At 39.8% G+C, this 20,219-nt stretch overlaps 1 protein-coding gene across 1 annotated transcript in view; it reads right to left on the bottom strand.

The window, feature by feature from the left end:
- Nucleotides 1-14,981: 14,981 nt before the first annotated feature.
- The window catches only part of MOGAT1 (monoacylglycerol O-acyltransferase 1), a 35,402-nt gene continuing 30,164 nt past the window's right edge, over nucleotides 14,982-20,219 (bottom strand). The window contains exon 6 of the mRNA XM_063088107.1: nucleotides 14,982-19,932. Coding sequence (XP_062944177.1) covers nucleotides 19,778-19,932 — 155 coding nt within the window. The 3' untranslated portion in view covers nucleotides 14,982-19,777. The remainder of the gene's footprint in view (nucleotides 19,933-20,219) is intronic.

The following is a 20,219-nucleotide window of genomic DNA, read 5'->3' as shown; positions in this document are numbered from 1 at the left end:
TGCATCCCTGGGATGAATCCCACTTGATCATGATGAATAATTTTACGTATGTGTTGCTGGATTCTGTTTGCTAGTATTTTAGTGAGGATTTTTACATCTATATTCATCAAGGATATCGGCCTGTAGCTTTCTTTTTTGGTTATATCTTTACCTGGTTTTGGTATCAGGATGATGTTTGTTTCATAGAATGAGTTTGGGAGATTTGCGTCCGTTTCAATCTTTTGGAATAGTTTGTAAAGAATCGGTGTCAATTCCTCTTTGAATGATTGGTAAAATTCTGCTGTGAATCCATCTGGTCCTGGGCTTTTCTTTGTTGGGAGCCTTCTGATAACAGCTTCAATCTCCTTTATGGTTATTGGTCTGTTCAGATTTTCTACGTCTTCATGGTTCAGTTTTGGGAGCTTGTGAGTGTCCAGAAATTTATCCATTTCCTCCAGATTTTCAAATTCGTTGGCGTATAGTTGTTTATAGTAGTCTCGAATGATTCCTTGTATTTCAGATGAATCAGTTGTAATATCGCCTTTTTCATTTCTAATTTTTGTTATTTGAGTCTTCTCTCTTCTTTTTTTTGTTAGCCATGCTAATGGTTTGTCAATTTTATTTATCTTTTCAAAAAAACAACTTTTTGATTCATTGATCTTTTGTATTGTTTTTTGGGTTTCAATTTCATTAAGTTCTGCTCTGATCTTAATGATTTCTTTCCATCTGCTAACTTTGGGTTTGGATTGTTCTTGTTTTTCTAGTTCTTTAAGGTGAAGTGTTAGGTTGTTCACTTGCCATCTTTCCATTCTTCTGAGGTGAGCATTTAATGCAATAAATTTCCCCCTTAATACTGCTTTTGCAGTATCCCACAGGTTTTGGTATGATGTATCAATATTTTCCTTAGTTTCAATAAATTTTTTGATTTCCTGCTTGATTTCTTCTTGGACCCATATGTCATTAAGTAGAATGCTGTTTAATTTCCATGTGTTTGTATAGTTTCCAGAATTTTGTTTGTTATTGATTTCTAATTTTAATCCATTGTGGTCTGAGAAAATACATCGGATAATTCCAATTTTTTTAATTAGTTGAGACTTGATTTGTGACCTAATATGTGATCTATCCTGGAGAATGATCCATGTGCTGATGAGAAGGATGAATATTCTGAGGTTGTTGGATGGAATGTTCTGTAGATATCTGGCAAGTCAGAGGAACCTTCATTTGCTTGTGAGAAAGGAAAGCAGCAGAATATATTCTGACTTTACAAAGCTTCAGAGAAATCTGAAGATAATGGAAAGTGCTTGAGTATCTGGGCAACAAAAAGCATATAAACTATGTACAAGGGAAAAGGAACAATTTCCTTAAAATTACCCAAATAATCTTTTTTTTTAAACACAGGGGGCTTTTTTTTTTAATTGGTTGCTGAGATTTTTAGAATCCTTAACCAATACTCTGAGCAAATATCTAAAATTGCACTCAGGTTGACCTCAGTTATGTCTATACTTAGACACAAAAAATTCAGTTATTTCTAAACTTATACCTTTAATCTCCATATTTGAAGTTGCAGCTATAATTGTGTAAGGATTTGCTGAAATGACAGTGTCTCGTGTTTTTCATAAGGCTTGATGGTTTGCAATGGAATAAATGCTTCAAAAGAAACAAAATTCAGGTTTCTAAAATTATAATTTCCATATGGTAAAATTTATACTTTCTAGGTACACAGTTCTATGAGTTTTGACAAATGGAATGAGTGTTATTGTGATTCCCACAGTTAGCTGTTAGTACCCTAAAGAGCTGCGGAACTGAATAGAGAGAAACAGACTAGGAATCGATAATAATGTAGAACAAACAGTCCAGCCTGTGCTCAGGTGGTGGAGTTCGCCCTTTACAGTGAATAATCTCAACTACTTCTTCCAACCCTGGAGAAAAAGTGCTTTTACAATCCCTCCTTTACAGATGAGGAAAGCACAGTCTACCGTAGAGGAGAATTTCATCCCTTTCTTGCCTCTGTCACTAACTAGTTTTGTGATTTGGAGAAATTCAGTCATCCTGTCCAGCTTTGTTTTTCTCACTTGTATGAAGAGAAAATGGAACTAACTGTCTGGCCCCCCACAGGCCCCTAATTCTCTGCCAGAGCCCCACTAGCCCGGCTCAGAAGTGGAAATAAAATGTCTGACCAGCAGCAGCCCTGCAGTTGGAAGTCTCAGAAGAACAGCCCAGAAGTTAAAGAAACACGTAGCAATGCCATGCATGCTTGGACGCAGACCCTTCCCCCTTTTCCACCCTGAGCGGCTGGCACGGGGTCAAGCACAATGCCATCTAGTGGATGGCAGGAGGCTAGAGGAACAAACGGTGAGGATGTAAGACAGTGCGGCCACTGTCTTCTGTGCTGGCTTCTCTGGTCTCGTCACATCTTCACAGACCATGAACTTTCAGTTCTGCGGTTGCCAAACCATCCTCACGTCACATCACCCCATTCGTTGCTCCTCCCACACCCTCTCCCAGCAGTGACAGTCCATTATCAACTCCTAGGGAAGTGTAAATGAGAATGGAGAGCTGAGAAAAATAAGTATGGCTATTCTGCCTGAGACAGCAGAGTGAGTCTGGACACCTAGTGCCAAATTCTGACTCTGCCACCAAATGGCTGTAGGAATTGGGGAGCTCCATTATCTAAGACTCAGTTTCTACATTTGGAAGATGAGATTAACAATAACCTCAGAATGTTCCTGTCAGAGATAATGCACATACACAGCAGGAGTAAATCCTAAAGCATGGCTTCCTGGCATACTTTACTTGATGACACTTGGAGTAAAGGGTTATATTTGTCCAGTGCATTGGGGTTAAGCAGGTAAGGAGGCCCAGAGGGAGTTCTCACTGCCCCAGGGGCTCCAATAGCCCTAGAGACTCATGCCAACCCAGTCCCTTCTTGGCAATCCTCCAGGATGAGGGGTTCAAACATTTATCACACTTGCAACATCTGTGTGGCAAGGCACACCTCTTGAGAAGCTGTTAAAAAATTTCATACGAATGTACAAATGGAATGATCATATTGACATGAGTGAATCATTTTACTTCCCTTCACTCAACTGCTATAGGAGACACTGCCTAATCACTGAGACCATATGTCATTTACAAAAATAATACAATGGCATATTTGGACCAATGGTGAAAGTGGGAATGCTTTTGGTTGCAAAAAAAAAGAAAACCAGATTGACCTTGGTGTTATTGTTCTTGCATAACAGGGGAACTGGAGTTAGACAGTTGCTGGTATTGGTTTGGGATTTATTGGTGCCAGGCCTTTGGACTGGTGTCTTCGTAATCCTTTGGAATTGCCCTTGTGGTTTGCAAGGTGGCTGCAGACAGCTGCAAAGTGACATTATCACACTGTTTAAAAGCAGCATGCAAAATCTTTCTCTCTCTGTACCAATCCTTATCAAACTTCCCAAAAGCTCCCCAGCAGAATCCCTTACATCTCACTGACCAGAATTGAGTCACATGAACACTCTTAGTGGAGAGAAAGACTGAGAAAGCAAGTGTCCAACCTGTTTAATGGGATGCCAGCCAGGGAGAGGGATTTTCTTGAGAAGCCAGTTAGTAGTGTCTGACTTAAAGCTATGTGATGGAGTTTGGATGTGTTGTCCCCTCCAAAACTCATGTGGAATTTTGATCCCCAATGTGGCAGTGTTGGAAAGTGATAGAGCCATGGGGGTGAATCCCTCATGAATGGATTCATGCTCTCTCTGGGGGAAGGGGGATAAATGAGTGAGTTCTCGCTCTATTAGTTCCCACGAGAGCTTGTTGTTTAAAAGACCCTGGCACCTCCTCTCTCTCTCTCTTGCTTCCTCTCTCACCATGTGATCCGCTTGTACCCGCCGGCTGCCTGCCACTTCCCACCATGAGTAGAAGTAGCCTGAGGCCCATGCCAGATGTGACTGTCCCAGAATTGTAAGCCAAATAAACCTCATTTCCTTATAAATTACCCAGTCTCAGTTATTTCTGTTATAGCAACACAAACAGACTAAAACACTATGCAAAGCATTTCTGGTTATAACTTAAAAGGAAAAGCAAGCTTTTATTTCCCAATATTATCCAAACAACCTGACTTCCTATTATTGAATTATATAAACAAAACTAAAAAAAACAGCATGAGCAATTTCTACAATACCTGCCAACCCTCTGTAGACCTTTGGCAGCTTGGTCTGTAACGATTTGCTGAGATTTCCTAAATTAGAATTCTCACTTTCCCTCCTGAAAGCACCAGGATCCTTTCACATGCTTGCATGTATTAAGTCCACAACTTTCCTTGTAAACTCCTTTCCCCTGGCCCATTAGTGCCACTCTCCTTGCTAACGACTTCACGTAGAGACATCTACTACATTCATATCTCAACATCGTGTTGGGAAGTAGTCTTTGAAATATGAGACATTCATAGTTTTTGTTAAATTGTTATAAACTATTTAAAAATAATATTAAAACCAATAAAAATATTAAAAAATATTGTAATCCTATCATAGGCATGGATTAGTAAGTCAAATAGTATGGGTTTATAATGAAAAGCAGTATTCTTCTGACTCACACTTAATTCCCACTTGCAGAGTCAATAAATTTCAGCTCATTTAGCTTTTTATATGTATTTATATCTTTTTATATATTTGTACCTATACTCCTAAATTACATGCTAAAACTGCTATGTCTTCACTTTTCATTTATACATTGTTGGTTCTTTCCTAGGCAATATGAGGATTTGGCTCCCTCTCTCATTCTGTCACCTACTCTTTTCCTTCCCATCGTCCCCATATAGTTATGTCACCTTCTTTTTCTCCAAATGCTCCTTTTTATATAGTAGTCTGTTCTTGTTTTACTGTTGCAAAATTTTCTCTTATCTTTCCAAAAATGTAAGTTACCATTTTCTGACATTTTCCCCTGCTGTCTCCATCTCTCCCATGTTTCTTGTTTGGTGTATCCTCTCCTGTCAAAGCTGTTCTTGAAATGTCTGGTGATTCTTGGATGTCCATTACTGTTACTAAAAAGCTGAGCTGCAGCTCTGTGTAGACAGACAGAGTTTGCTCATTGACGGGCCTCACTATAGTGCAGTAGATGGGGAACCACAGGGATTGGAATCTAGCAGGACTGGAATCTTCTCTCTTGGGTTGGTTGGTTTTGTTACCAAGCACAGGCTCACTGCTGGTTGCACACAGAAGCCAATACCATGGCACTGTTTTTTTGTGAGAAAAAAAGGCTTTATTGCAAGGTTGACTGTCATGGAGGCAAGGCTCTCAAATTCGTCTCCTCAAACAAGGGGCTGAACAGGTTTTTAAAGGATCAGTAAGGATCAGAAACTGGGGATTGGCAGGCTTCTGTTCAGACCATATAACTGGGCAAAAGGTGATTGGCTGGGCCTGATTCAGGCCATATGACACAGGCAAGGGCTGACTGGTTGGGCCTGAATCCAGTCCTTTGATTCCACAGGTGGAGGATTGTCAGGCTCCTGTGGTGCCCAAGGTCATTTGGAGGGCAGAGCCCATGTCTCTGCACATGCTTAACTGACATTCTGCAAGGTAACTTGTAAAACAACTTAAAATAGAGAAATAAAACTATTTCTGGCTAGTTTCATCAGTTTTCAACTAGTTTCATATGGTTTCAGTTTCCCTAGAGAGGAATTCTCTAATCTCCTGTTGGGAGAGTATAAAACCGGCTGCAAAGGATCACGGGAACTTAGTGTGGAAAGGGGACGATGGAACGTAGTATTCAATATGAAGATTTTCACTCATTCTGCTTTAAGGACACCTCATTACCCCCATCCTCTTCAGTTAAGCCTGGTGTCCCAGAGCTCAGAGGTTCTCTAGAATTTCCAGCAGCAAAGCTCTTGTGCCTATTCTGGTAGGGGATGGATAAGCTACAGGAGCTAGGGCAGGAAATCTGGGAGTCTGACTGAAAGAGATTTTCCACTCTTCCCTCAGGTTTTGGTCCCCTTGACCCCCAACCTTCAGAGATGGGTGGTGCCTTCCATGGCTCAGCCTTTCTGAGATTCTGTGGTGGGAATCAGCTTACTTCTTACGCAACTCTCCCCCTCAACTCTCTCTGGCATTGTTTCTGCTTTTTTTGCTCTGCCAAGTCAGTTTCCACTTGTCCATCTGTTTTCCATTTTGCAAAATCATGTTGACATCATTTTCTCCTCTTACTTCTCTCCTGTTGTTTTTGACTTTTTAACTTTTTACCATTTTTATTCCTTTATTCTCATCTCAGTGGAGTTTCATGAAGAAATACCTATTAATGCAGGCATTCAATTTTTCATGTTTAACTGAAAGTAATGAATGTTTAACTTTAAAGTGTTCAATTTTAGCTGGGCATATGCCCACCTAGCTATTTGCATATACACAAGTATGTTTGTGTACTTAGAGGAAAAAGACAAAAGCTATATTTATACCTTAGATGAGAGAAGGCTATACTTTCCAGCTTCTCTTTCAACTTACTATGCCATGTGACTACATTCAGGCCAATATAATGAACATGGAAGTGATGTGTTCTGCTTCTGTTTTAGTCCATTTTGTGTTGCTATAACAGAAATACCTGAGACTGGGTAATTTATAAAGAACAGAGGTTTATTTGACTTATGATTCTGGGACAGCTGCATCTGGCATGGGCCTCAGGCTGCTTCTACTCATGGTGGAAAGTGGCAGGCCTCCGGCAGGTACGAGCAGATCACATGGCGAGAGGAAGCAAGAGAGAGAGAGAAGGTGCCAGGGTCCTTTAAACAATCCCCCCCCACCCCCCGGGAACTAATAGAGCTCGAACTCACTGCCCCTCCTCCCCCAGGGAGAACATTAATCCATTCATGAGGGATCCGCCCCATGACTCAATCAGTTTCCAACACTGCCACATTGGAGATCAAATTTCCACATGAGTTTTGGAGGGGACAACACATCCAGACTCCATCAGCTTCTGAGCCTTGTCCTGAACATACAACTCTGTGCTTCTCTCTTCCCCTTGGACTGGAATGTGGATGTAGTAGCAGCCAGCTTCAATTATGCAGACTAGCACAACTTCGTAGGAAATGGCAGAGCATCAAGGTGGAAGGAACGTGGGTCTTTGAATGAACACATGAAACATAGCCACTCACTGTCCTGGACTATTTATGCCCAGGCTATTATGTGAAAAATAAATTGGCATTTTCATTCAGGCCTCTGTAGTTTGAGGTTTCTTTGCAGTTTAGCCTGTACTTTAATGCAACCCTGTTCAATGGCTCCCCAAATGAGTCTACAGATAAGCGACATTTCTATTGCCTGGGGTTATTAAAAAATATACAGAATTCCAGACCTCACTCTCAGAGATCCTGATTCAGTCTAGGGTATGGTACAGAAATCTTTATTTTTAATTCGCTAGATTTATCTAAGATTGTCAAGATTATGAACCACTGACCTTGCCCAACTTACTATAAAACATTTTCTTTATATTCCCATGATTTTCTGTTTCCTTAATCATTTTCTTTGAGTCTCCATATTCTCTTCTGACTCCTTTGTTAAAATCAATGTAAATGTGATTGTAGTGGACAATCATTTTTGTCCTTCCAGAATCTATTCACCCTGACTTTCCTTTGGGAAACCACTTATCCTCTATTCTCAGAGCATGTAGTTCAGGCAAACCAGCCAGCCCCACCATAGCAAGTCAACCACACAGCCCTGGCCAGGCCAGTCAGCAGGTTCCAACCTCATGACCATAGTAATGGGGTCAGGAGCGGAGTCATGATCCAAGTCAGTTCAACGAGAACCATTCCCATGAAAAAGAGAAGCTATTCTTCCTCTAGGAATGCTGACCAGATAGGATGCACGCTTGCAGCTACCAGTGGACGTCTTACCACTGTGGAGGTGACAGTGAAGTCTGCACAGTGGAGAGAAGAGAGGAGAAATGGAGCAAGACTGCATTCTGATGGTATCATTTGAGCATCTGGATCCCTGCCTGAATCCCTAGACTTTTCTGCTATGTGACTCAATACATTTTTTTTATTATGTATATGTATGGGACTATTATGTATATATGTATATTTATTATACACATATATTTACAATATATGCATATATATTTATGCATATATACATTATATTTGTGCTATATTTTATATAGCAATCACAAATATATAGTATAAATTTATATTTATATACAAATACATAAAAGTATAATTATGAAATTAACTGTCAAGTTCAAAAGAGAACAAATAGAAAGTTTCTAGGGCAAGGAACAGGTAACAGTTTAGAGATGTTTCAAAAAGAAAAATCATTAAATCAGCATAGCTAATATATCTCTCTTCTGCTTTAAATAGTATTAAGGTAGATTTATCTCTGAATTTTCATGAAGCTTATACAAACAGACCTTTGAACAATTATGCAAGTATCTGTGTTATAATGTCAATTAATTTTCTGGTTACAGTTCTAGACTCTATTCTAGAGTTTTCTTGGGTAGGGTCTGATCTAGTTTTGCAAGCACTATTGGACAACATAAAATAAAATATGTAAAATATATAAGGTCTCCTGGCCCAGGAGATCAGTAATACAAATCAGATTAATACAGTTAAAGGTATTTGGTAAACTTTAATTTGTTCACAACAAAAACATGATTTGGAAGCAGACTTTTCATGTTGATTTCAGGAAAATTAAAGTCCTTTTGATTGATTGAGCTTGTCATCGCTTTCCAATATTCTATATTCAAGGTACAGAGCCTATTGGGGCAGCACAGTGGGTGCCCCCCACCGAAGCCATTGCGACCATCCTCTCACACATGGGGCTGGGGTTGGCAAGCTATGGGACAAACCCAGCAGGCTGCTTATTTTTGTATAGCCTGTGAGCTAAGAGTGGTTTTCACATTTTTAAATGGTTGAAGAAAGATTGAAAGAAGAATAATATTCCATGAAAATTTATGAAATTCAAAATCCAGCCTCTATAAATAAAGTTTTATTGGACTACAGCCACACTCATTCATTTATGTATTATCTGTGGCTGCTTTTGCTCTATAATGGCAGAGTTGAGTAGTTGTAACAAGACCAAATGGACTGCAAAGCCTAAGATATTTACGTAGTCATTACAGAAAAAGTTTGCTGACCCTCACAACAGAGAATGGAAGGTCAAATACTTCCCAGCCATATCTGTAGCTGAGAGTGACCCAGGTGACCCAGTTCCAACCAATAAGATGTCAAGGAAAGTCTGCAAGGGGGATTCTGGGAAAGAAGAGTGATTCCTCATAAAGTAAAGAGTGGACTTCTTTCTCCTTTCTGCCTTAAATAGATGTTTAAGGCAGATGTGATATCTGCTGCTGTGGCAACATTTTTTGCCACCATAACGAAACAAACATGGGGTTGACAGCATTCCTGGGTATGTGGGTGAAAGATCCAATGCTTTCTTCTCTCTGGAGTTGGAATTGATTTGAAGCAATCAGTAGTTTTTCTAAACCTAGTCCCAACAATGGTCACTGGGGAGAGAATAATTTTTAGACAGATGCTTCTCATGGGAAACTTGCTGCTCTTTTTAGAATTTGACTGTGGTCACATAACCCCAGATTCCAATTGAGGGGAGTTCAACCTTGGCCCAAATTAAATCTGCCAAGGTACGTGGAGTGGGAGGGATGTAAAAACAAGTTTAAAAAGCTGTGTTCCAAGACTAAATGTGCTCATTAACTGTGGCAAAGATGTAAAAACATCAATGATTGCTGGTTTCTACTGCTCAGTGGATCTTCTGCATAGGAGAGAGAATTTCATTTTTGTGAGTGAATACAAACTGTAATCTGATATTCCTGTATTCAACTCTTAATTTTATTAAGTTTTGTAAGTGGCAATTTAGATCATGAAATCTCTAACAGAGCTATTCCTTCTGTGGTCCTTTTGGGAACAAAATATAAATAAATAAGATTTACCAATGTCCAGGATTCGATCCCTAATATGGCCAGCCATCAATAAATAAATAAATAAGATTTAAATATATACATTTTTAACAAGTGAAAGGCAGAACAAAACAAAATGAAAACGTAGAATAAATACCATAAAAAGATTAGGGCATTTCCTAACATATGAGACCTCAAAGTATATCTTTCAAAAGTCACAAGGTCTAGGCATCCTTTCATTAAAAATGTTAGAAATCCATTATAGGAGTATCTCCTTGTAGAAGGAGAAACTGAAGCCCAGAAAAATGGTCACAATCACAGAAAAACCCTCACTGTAGGATTCAGACGCCTAGGGAATAGTCACTGCAGTTAGTTTTAAGGCCACCAAGACAAGACAGTGCATTAAGGGAAACTCATAACAAAATCTAACCCAAACGTTTGGAAACCTTCCAGGACTTAAAGCCCATTGTTCACACTGAGCTCCTGGTAACTGGGAAATTTCAGGGTATCACAGGATACATAGCTAAGTTGGAATTATTCATTCTCAAAAAATTAGTTTAAAATCTGTTCTCTGGAATATTTGAAAAAATAAAAAGCCTCCCCACCACCCCTCCCAAAGGTGGAGAGAGCTGCCAGCTGGGCACTGGATACCAGGGCCATGTGGTGGTATCTTCATGCCAGTCACCCCACTTTGCCTGGCACTGAGGGGTTCCTAGGTCCCAGAGCTATCACTGCTAAAACCTGGAAATTCCTGGGCAAACTGACAAGTTGGTTACCCTTTCCTGACTCCTTCGCCTGCGCTGTCCCTTAGTACTCACCTGTCTTCCCCATCCTTGTGAGACCAGGTTGATTCCATCCCCTCGATGACTCCCTCCCAGATCCCTTGGCCAGAAGGAATTGCTCCACATGCCCACAGCCCTAGATTGGTTGTTCACTTCACTTTCTCCTATGAGACACTTTTCTAAGGACGAGCCTGGCGAGGGCGGGACCCATGCCCCACGCCTTGGTGCTTTTTACCCAGTCGGGGCGTGATCACAATTGTCCAACTGAAAGGCCACTGGAGGGTGCTGAGAAGAACAGGGCTCTGAGCATCTCCCTCCACGCTGCTCCCAGACTTCTTGCATTTACTGGCAGAAACACACCTTGCAGCTCAGGCTTCAGCCCCTCCACGAGGATCTCTGAATTGGCAGGAGATACAGGAAATTCCAATTGAACCCGGTAACAACGAGGAAAACTGAAAGTAATTCTTCAGTGGATGCTTGCCAAATGATTCAGGCAGAGAAATCTCCCTGACGGAACTCAGAGAATTAGCAGAAAATACATTACGTACCCCAGAAAGGGGATCAGACTGAAGTCACTGCATTCCTGTGTTTCCCAAAAACTGGAGCCCAGAGCAAAGAGAAATCACAGGTAAGGTGGAAGATAAGTTTCTCCTTTGAAACAATGGCACTGGGACAGTTCCTAAGCTTACTAAGATGTGGAAAGGGAAATGACCTCTGCAAAAAAGACAGGCCAAAAGGATATGGTCAGAAAGTCAGAGAGATTCAAAAGTTCAGTATCAAGTTCTTTAAGAAAAGTGTTTTCTCTGGCCAGAAATGACCATTAGGACACAGCACTTTGCATAAACTCTGTCATCTAAATATCTAAACTTGGCAATTGTAGTCAAGTCATCTCGATGGTTTGTTTCATAGAACCCTCAATAGTAACAGTGGAAATATATAGTTCTAAAGGTGACTTTGCCAATGCAGATTTGAACACAATTTTACTACCCTATTTTTACTTGACTATTTGATCTTTGGACTACTTGCTATAGTATCATATCATCTGTTACCTTGGCATAGTATTGCAGGGGGTGGGGAATGGGCTTTAAGGGTCACCCATCATTTTCAGCTAATATTTTCAGCTGTTTGGGTAACAGAGGATTCATTAACGGAAATCAGGTAAACAGCAAAGATCCTTATCTCAGTCACCTGGTAGGGCTAAGCGAGTTTAAGCTTCCAGTGCAGGAATCACTCCTCGGATTGCCAGGAAAGGGCCAACAAGAGGCAGCACCTTCCTTCCCTGGGAGCTGCTTCTGAGACAATCTTTCATTTGGGCAGCACCAAATGTGTTCCTGTCATCTGTGACTGAAATGAAGGTCCTCTGGGACAAGGACCCGCCATGGAATGGGACAGAGAGGTCCTTTAATATAAAATGTGTAATGTTTAATATAAAACATACAATGGAAAGACGCCTTCCTCTTCTGGTCTTCTCTCCTTGCTCCTTGTGCAGTCTCATCTCTTCCTTTTCCAGTCTCTTCTTCTTCCAACGTCCTTGACCTTACCTCTGACAGACAATAGGGGCGTCTCACTTGCTTCGTGTAATTCAACTTTCCCTTTTCCCCCTTCTCTTCCTTTTATTTTTCTTTACTCTGTATTATTGACAAAACAGAAGCCAATGTGAAAGGAAAAAAACAAACAACAGAAGAAGGTAGAAAAGAGGAGGAGTGTGGGTGGACGTCTCATCCAAGTCTTCCCTGGTGGGAAGATTACCCACAGCCTTGCTGGCACAGGTGCACTTGTGTCCTGGGTGGAAAAAGCAAAGTGTGCTGCTTTCTATAGAAAAATAACAGCAGGTCACTAGGTCATATCCCCTTTATTTACTTGTAATAATGGCATTAAGTTCAATCAACCGTATATTATTCAAAATATAAATCAAATTTTTCTCACATTTGCTTTTATTCCCAGTTATTCAAAATTTCCTTTCTTTGGGTATTATTTCAACAACAGTAACAAATGTATGTCTCTATATCTATATCCATGTTTATCTCTATTGCTATTATATATACATGATATTATATATAAAATACATGAATTCTTATGTCTAATGTATAAATATATATAAATAGTGTAAAAACCCTTCTGCAAATCCTGTCAAAATTCTTTGACATGACTGAAAATTCTATACTCATGAATTCAATGTTATGTTAAAGTTAAGTCAACTTGAAATTACAAACTGTATGCTCCTGCTCTTATATCATTAGCCAATCTAAGATAAATTACAGCACTCCTTTATTTTAGCATCACATAAAATGTCAATGCCAGGTCAAACTAAAGATCAAATTTCCTTTCCATCGAGAATTTTAAAGATGTTGTTGGAGAACTAGAGAAGGCAAAGAAGATGTCACACAGAAGTTTCTTCTTAAATTAGAAACATGTGGTATTAGACTTATGGGAAAAATATGTTAAATAACACACATACTTATATGCATGTGAGAAATAAAATGAATTTTGGAATACAGTCTAGAAAAATGATCTTTCCCTAGCCAATGCTCTATGTAGTATCAGCTACAAAAAAATCAAGACTTTTAACCAAACAGGTGTTCTGCTGAAATGTTTAACTTTGACAACAAATATTAGTCTGTTATGCAACTTTTTTGCTCTGTCCTTTTAATGGGGGACATCACATTCTGCCTTTGTATACAGAGTCTCCAGGTGTTGTTCTCAGTGCTGTGCACAGCTGTTGTGCCTACTAGGTTTGGAGGGAGGGAGCTGTTCAGAAATGACTTTTTTAAAAATTTTTTTAAAATTTTTTAATTTTTTTTTTTTTTAAAAGATGACCGGTAAGGGGATCTCAACCCTTGGCTTGGTGTTGTCAGCACCACGCTCAGCCAGTGAGCAAACCGGCCATCCCTATATAGGATCCGAACCCGTGGCCTTGGTGTTATCAGCACCGCACTCTACCGAGTGAGCCACGGGCCGGCCCTCAGAAATGACTTTATAAACATTTTTTGCAGGTTTTTTTGGTGGCTGGCCATTAAGGGAATCTGAAACCTTGACACTGGTGTTACAACACTGTTCTCCAACCAACTCAGCTAACTGGCCAGGTGAAATGGCTTTAGAATAAAATCACAGCTACATAAACCTTAGCATTCACGTCCCATCCTCTCATTCAAAAGGTGAAGGGCATGAGGTTACTTACTCAGAATCCATAGCAGGTTGCTTATTCATAATCAAAACAAGTTAGTAACAAAGATTTTACACCCCAGGGCTCCTGTGTTCTACACCCAATGCGTGGACACGAGCCAGAGATCCGAGCTCCACCACCTGCCATCCGGGCTGCCTGGAGAAAAGTTCTTAACCCTTCTGAACCCCGATTTCCTACAGAATAAAAATAGTACTGATCTCATATGGCTATCTAAAGAGCTAAATGTCATAATGTACATAAAGTATTTAGCCCTGTATCTGGCACAATGTAGGTGGTTGACAAATGTCAGCTATTGTTTTTATATGATATTTACTTAGTATTATGCTACAGCATTAATAAAATACTGGGAAAAAATAAAGTCAAAAAGTATTTTAAACAATAATACAACAGCATGTTCTTTATCCAATAAATACCTTAAAAAGAATATCGAAAACATTTATTTTGATAACGAACACCAGAAACACTATCAGGTCTCAAAAATCAAGGCATAACATTTATTGCACAAAGTGCTGGCATCCAAAGGAAGGCAATTTCATTCTTGACACATTAAAAAAAAAAAAAAAAAGGAACTTAGTTTTCAGCTTTTTCCATTATTTTGGCAAGTGTATGATTGACTTAATTTTATACAACAACTTTATTGAGATATAATTCACATACCACAAAATTCACCCATTTGAGTGCAGAGTCCAGGGGGTTTTAGTATTTGCTAAAATGCAGAGCTGGGCCCCCATCACCACAATCTAATTTTAGAACATTTTTCGTCACCCAAAAAGAAACCCCATGCCCATTAGCAGTGATTGACTTCATTTGTAATCTATAAGTCTTCCTACCAGCTTTTGAACATTTCTGAATGAGGGAAGCTTCACTCTTCTCCCAGCCGCGAATCATCAGAATGGTTTGCTGACTCCTGCCTCCTCTTGCAAACCCCTGTTCTTGTTTTGGTCCTGAACCCTGCATTTTTCAGTGAGCCCTGCCCCTGCTTTCAGTTTTGTCTTTTACCCCATCAAGAGAATCTAAAGTACCATCTCTGCAGTAGGAGAATTTGCAGTGCTCACAATTTCACTGCAGTTCCCTGAATGACATTCATCCCCAAGTGTAAATTCATTCAGTTTCGCAAAGGTGTGGAGAATGAAAACCATTCTATCCAGGTTAAAAACCACACCTACACGTTTATTACTCGGGCATAAAAACACATTTATTGGTCAAAAGTTTTACAAACTGAAAGCTTTTTGAAAACACACAGCAACACATATCATATAGAAAATATACAAATTCACCACCTCTTATAAAGATTTCACTAAGTAAGAAACTGTTATTCCATAGTTTTGAATGATATAAAGGAGAAAACCTCTTAGATCAATTTCTCCTATTCTTATTTAGAGAATTAAATTATTTCTCAGAAACACATGATTAAAGGTCCCATGATCCTAGAGAAATTTTGGTAGCAATTTGTGTTTTAGGTATACCAAGAAAGTGAGGCAGTCATTTCAGCTCACTATATTTCCTGGTGGAACAGAAACAAGTGTAGATGGCAGACGAAAAGGCAAAGTTATCAGAGAAACCTACATCTCCAACTAGATGTCATTACCATGACAGATGAAAGGTCAGGCAGAGACCACAGACAGAACCAGAAGGGACCTTGGAGATCATTCACTCCTAATTCTATTTACATAGGAAGAAACTGAGCCCAGGTCACCCAGCCAGGTAATAGAAGACCAGAGGCCAAAGGACTATCCCATACGGAAGCCTGGAGAGTAGAAAGAGCACGGCAGTTAGGTTCCCTGATTGTTCCCGCATCACTGCACTCCCGCACTGCAGGGTTTGGAATCCAACCAGAAAGATTTAAGCCTCCAAGTCGGTCTGGGAGTGGAGAATTATGCAGCCCTTGGAAATACAAAAAACACTAGGTTTACCTCTGTTCTCAAGGGAGCCTAAGATAGTTCTTAACCAGAACCTAAGAGCTATGAAAAAGCAGCTGTGACAACCCAGCTGGATGAAGCTGGAGACAGAAGGGACTTTGGGCTATCAATGGGATGATAGGCGATCTATTGCCACCTCTGTCTGTATAATGGGGTTGCTTTGGCTTGCATTAGTGATCACAACGCCACTGACAGGGAAGACCCCCTTCTGTGTCCATCAGTTCTCCTGGGCATAGGACATCTTGTCTCATCCACCGCTCCAACACATAAGGCTCTAGTGGCTAAACTCGTTGAAATTTTGGACTTTGCCCAGGACATACCACCAAAGTAGCACTTGCACAAAAGGGAAAAATCAACAATGTGGTGCACGAGCCTCAACAAAGAAAAATGTTCTCAATATTAATGAGACGGAGTTTGCTTCTGAGTTGTTTAATCCTTTCCTTCAAGCGTATTTTTAGTTATACTCTACTTTTTTGGAAGTTCTGTTTTATAGGAGTTTTCTTAGGTTTATTAATTAGTAATCATGAATAGCAGTACCTCCTGTTTAATCTAAGGCAGAATAATATGAACATAAAATCACTTTTAATCTGCATTAAACCTCACTGAGGTTCAACTGCTTCTTCTGCAGAAGGAAGAATCAGACAGACTATGAGGTCCCTTCTAGCTCTGAGACTTAGCTTCTTTGACACAATCCAGCCAATTTCCAGGTTAGTGCCACAGTCACTGACAGACTGCTGAAGGCCTGCTCTGTTGGAGTCAGGATCAAAACAAGACACATATTCTGCCATTAAGGAACTCATCATCCCATGGGTTAACCATGGATTGAGATAAACTTTCTTCTTTTCATATATAAAGGCACTAGGTGTTTGAGAAGGATTAACTACAGTAATCAAAACAGAAGGTAGTAAAGAAATCACATTGTTTTAAACACAAAAAAACCCCTGCTTCTGTGTTTGCCCATCCTTGAGAAACTAGAACTGGTTAGTTATTTAAGTTGCCTTGTTTTTGCCTTTAGAAAAGTATACAAATTCTACTGGAAATAACCCCTCCAGCCCCACAAATAGACATTTTTGTCACTTAAGTTAAAAAACACAAATATGAGATTGGGAAAAAAAACAACCAGTCAACAAATCCAATTAACAGTGTCTCTTGTCAGAGGAAAAGAATGGAGAGCTAATGCAGACAAAACTGTTTTCACATTTATCACAAACTTTGGTATTGTGCATCAGTGAGGTAGTTTGGAAGAGACATAAAGTCACAGAAGTGTGGACATTACAACCAGATTCCACCTCCGTGTTTCCCATGATAGAAACGTACCTTCTACTGAAAGTTGATTTCATTTTTAACCCTACGCGTACAATAAAGGCTCACCCATCATCCCTGAAGTGTACACACTTTGGTTGTTTCCATAGTAGTGGCAAAGGGTTTGCATTAAAACATCTTGATCTCCTGCTGTGGTTCCCCTTTGTAAAGAGCAGAACTAGCTGGCCTTCATAAGCACTGAAGTTACAACCCTCAACGTGGCATAATGGACTTAGCTGGTTATTGGCAATTTCATATACTTCTAGCTGCAAGACAAAGGAAATGACTCAGCCTGCACCTGGTGTGCAAAGAAAACAGAGCGAAAAGAAATGTCCAAATCAAACAGATACACACACATTTTCCCAAGGCAATAGACCCAGTTTCTCTTACAGGGCTCTAGGGTTATTTTTGTTGTTATTGTTTTGCTTTGCTCTTTAAAATTTATGGGCAATTACACAGTAGATGGCAACCTTTGTAGTAGAAGAGATCTTCATCAAATCATACTAGTGAATACCATACATGGCCCACATCTTTGTAGTAGCAAAAGTTCATATCAAAAATTCATTTGCAATATGGAGTACTATATGGAATTCTGAACTATGCTTTGGCTGTATGAAAAGAATCTGGTATGGCTGGATTAAGACCTCTGGAGACCCTAAGAAGTGAAGAGAACACCTCACCCACAGCCATATGTACTGAAAAGTAACATTTTATTATTATTTTTTTTGTCTTTTTCGTGACCGGCACTCAGCCAGTGAGTGCACTGGCCATTCCTATATAGGATCCGAACCCGCAGCGGGAGGGGCGCTGTGCTCCCAGCACCGCACTCTCCCGAGTGCGCCACGGGCTCGGCCCGAAAAGTAACATTTTATATATGCCCCAATTAAAGATGCTTATGTCTAGATTTTTTTAAAGGCAAAATTCTAGACAAGTTCATGTGAGTGAACTTTTCTCATGTTTTAGTGCCTCTTCACTAAGCATGGGTTTCACTGCCTGCTCATGTTGCGTGGTCCGCTTGGCCTTCTCACAACGAAGTGTGAGATTAAAATCCATATCTCTGTGAAACTGTAAAAGATGATGTGTCACAAGCTTTTAATAAACTTCTCCAAAGGGATAAAATTCATAGGTTTTGCAATAACAAAGGCCCTGCTTTGACAAAACAATTGAACTAATGTCAAGGCCATAGGGTCAATGGACTCCTGGATCCCTCATCTAGTATGAAGTCAAAGGAATTCAAATCCAAAACACTTCATGTAGAACAACTGAGAAAGGTCCCTTTTTGTGTATGAAATGCTTTCCTACTCAAGGCATTACCCAGCATGATTTTGTTTTGCTCTTGCTGAACCTAATCCAGGCTCTCGCCCAGGGCTTACTGTTTTAAAAATTAGAAGCCTGAAGACATTACCAATAAGTTAGAAGGAAACTCGGTGAAGTTGCCCACACACACCTAGAGTGGAGGAGGAATAGAATCAAAGATCAAGCAATGGAGATCATTTGGAAATTAGACATTCTTCTTACTTACTGATTGACTAGTTACTTAACATTCAGTGACTAAATATCAGAAGCCTCGTCCTGACTTGCTCCCTATGAACCAGCCCACAGTACTGTCGATTACTGGTGTGGGACAATCACACAAAGCAAATTACCTCCTTCTGAAAGTGGGTCTTGTCTTATAACAGGTTTCAGCCTATGGTATAGCTTTAAAAATTCTTTGCTTTATGGAAAAGTTTGTTTCTATGTTTAAATATAAATACATTAATTAAACAAGTACTTATTTTGTACCTACTAAGTGCCACAAGCTGACCCAGGCACTAGGGAGGACAAGGTCCCTTCTCACCCTGGTTCAGAGACGACGGCTCAGAACCCCAGTTAACTGTGAACTGGACACTTTTCACCATAGAGGGTACTTTCTTTCACAGCATGTCTTACAAAGAAAAGGCCATTTGGGAAGAAAATTAAAACTATTTCTATCACCATGAAAACCCTTTAGAATTTCCAATGTTGTAAAATGTGCAAAAGCATATCTCCCAAAAATACTTTCCTGTTTATTGCAAATGAACATGCTTCTAAGCATAAATAAAAATGAGGAGACATGCTCTTGTCCACATGGGTTTCCACATGGCAGATTCATCCTATTTTAAAAATGGCATAAAAATTCTGCACAATTGTATAAAAATGATTTGGTTGACATGACCAAAAAGATCAAATTATCTAAGTACTAAAAATTACATTATTCACTAACAAATGATTTGTTCGAGAGGAAAAAAATGATCTCCTTTAGTTCTATATGGCAAATTATTTTACACACTGTCTCTTAAATGTTCCAGCTGTGCTAAAAAAACAGCTGTCATACTTAGTGAAAACATCTTAAATTACTGTGATGTTTAGTAAAAGGGTCTAATTATTTTTTGAAGCTGCCGTGTTTTCTGGAGCACATGAATAATTCTAAACTTTTTCATAAGCTGTAAAATGATTTAGGCTTCCCAAACTAGGAACATTATTGAAAGTCTTATAGCCATCTCCAACCTTACCCTATAGGCATTTACTATATTTTTACTCACTGCAGCTAAAACATTGACATCTGTCACCACAAATAATACTTTTACAGTTGCAAATTTGATTCCATAGTAAAAGAAAAAAAAGATTAACTTATTTAAAATATATTCTCTCAATGACATGTTCTTTTGTCCTTTATTTTGCCTTGTAAGAGTGCAGTCATTTATTTAAGCCTTGAAAGAGTGCAGTCATTTAAAAATAAGAGTTTTGTGCTCTGGAATACCATACTTCCCTTTGTGCTCCTCAAATAATTTCCTTAGCTCCTCCATGTAGGTCTGATGCAACTCCTCAATCTGCTCTGGGGTTGGGTGCAGAGTCTGATGAACAGGGATTGGGTGGCCAACTGCAAAAACAGAGAACACATCATCCGTGAGGAACCAAAACCACCCCACCACAGATCACTGCCTCTAGTGGACGGCTGTGGACAGGTCTGCCAATCAGATTCCCTCAAGCCTGCTCGCTCCAAGTCTTTTCCATTTCACTGGCTGCCTGCTGTGGTCACACCAGCTCATTTGATGACAAAGAAAGAACGTTCCTTCTCAGCGGACGCTGGCTTGCCAGTAACCTGGTGGTTTTGACTTTGAGTCAAATGAGCTACTGTGCTGACTGCCTGCAGCTGTGAGGGAAGTG

The sequence above is a fragment of the Cynocephalus volans genome, chromosome 1, assembly GCF_027409185.1.
Source record: "Cynocephalus volans isolate mCynVol1 chromosome 1, mCynVol1.pri, whole genome shotgun sequence".
Taxonomy (NCBI): domain Eukaryota; kingdom Metazoa; phylum Chordata; class Mammalia; order Dermoptera; family Cynocephalidae; genus Cynocephalus; species Cynocephalus volans.
This window is presented reverse-complemented; position numbering and strand designations above follow the sequence as displayed.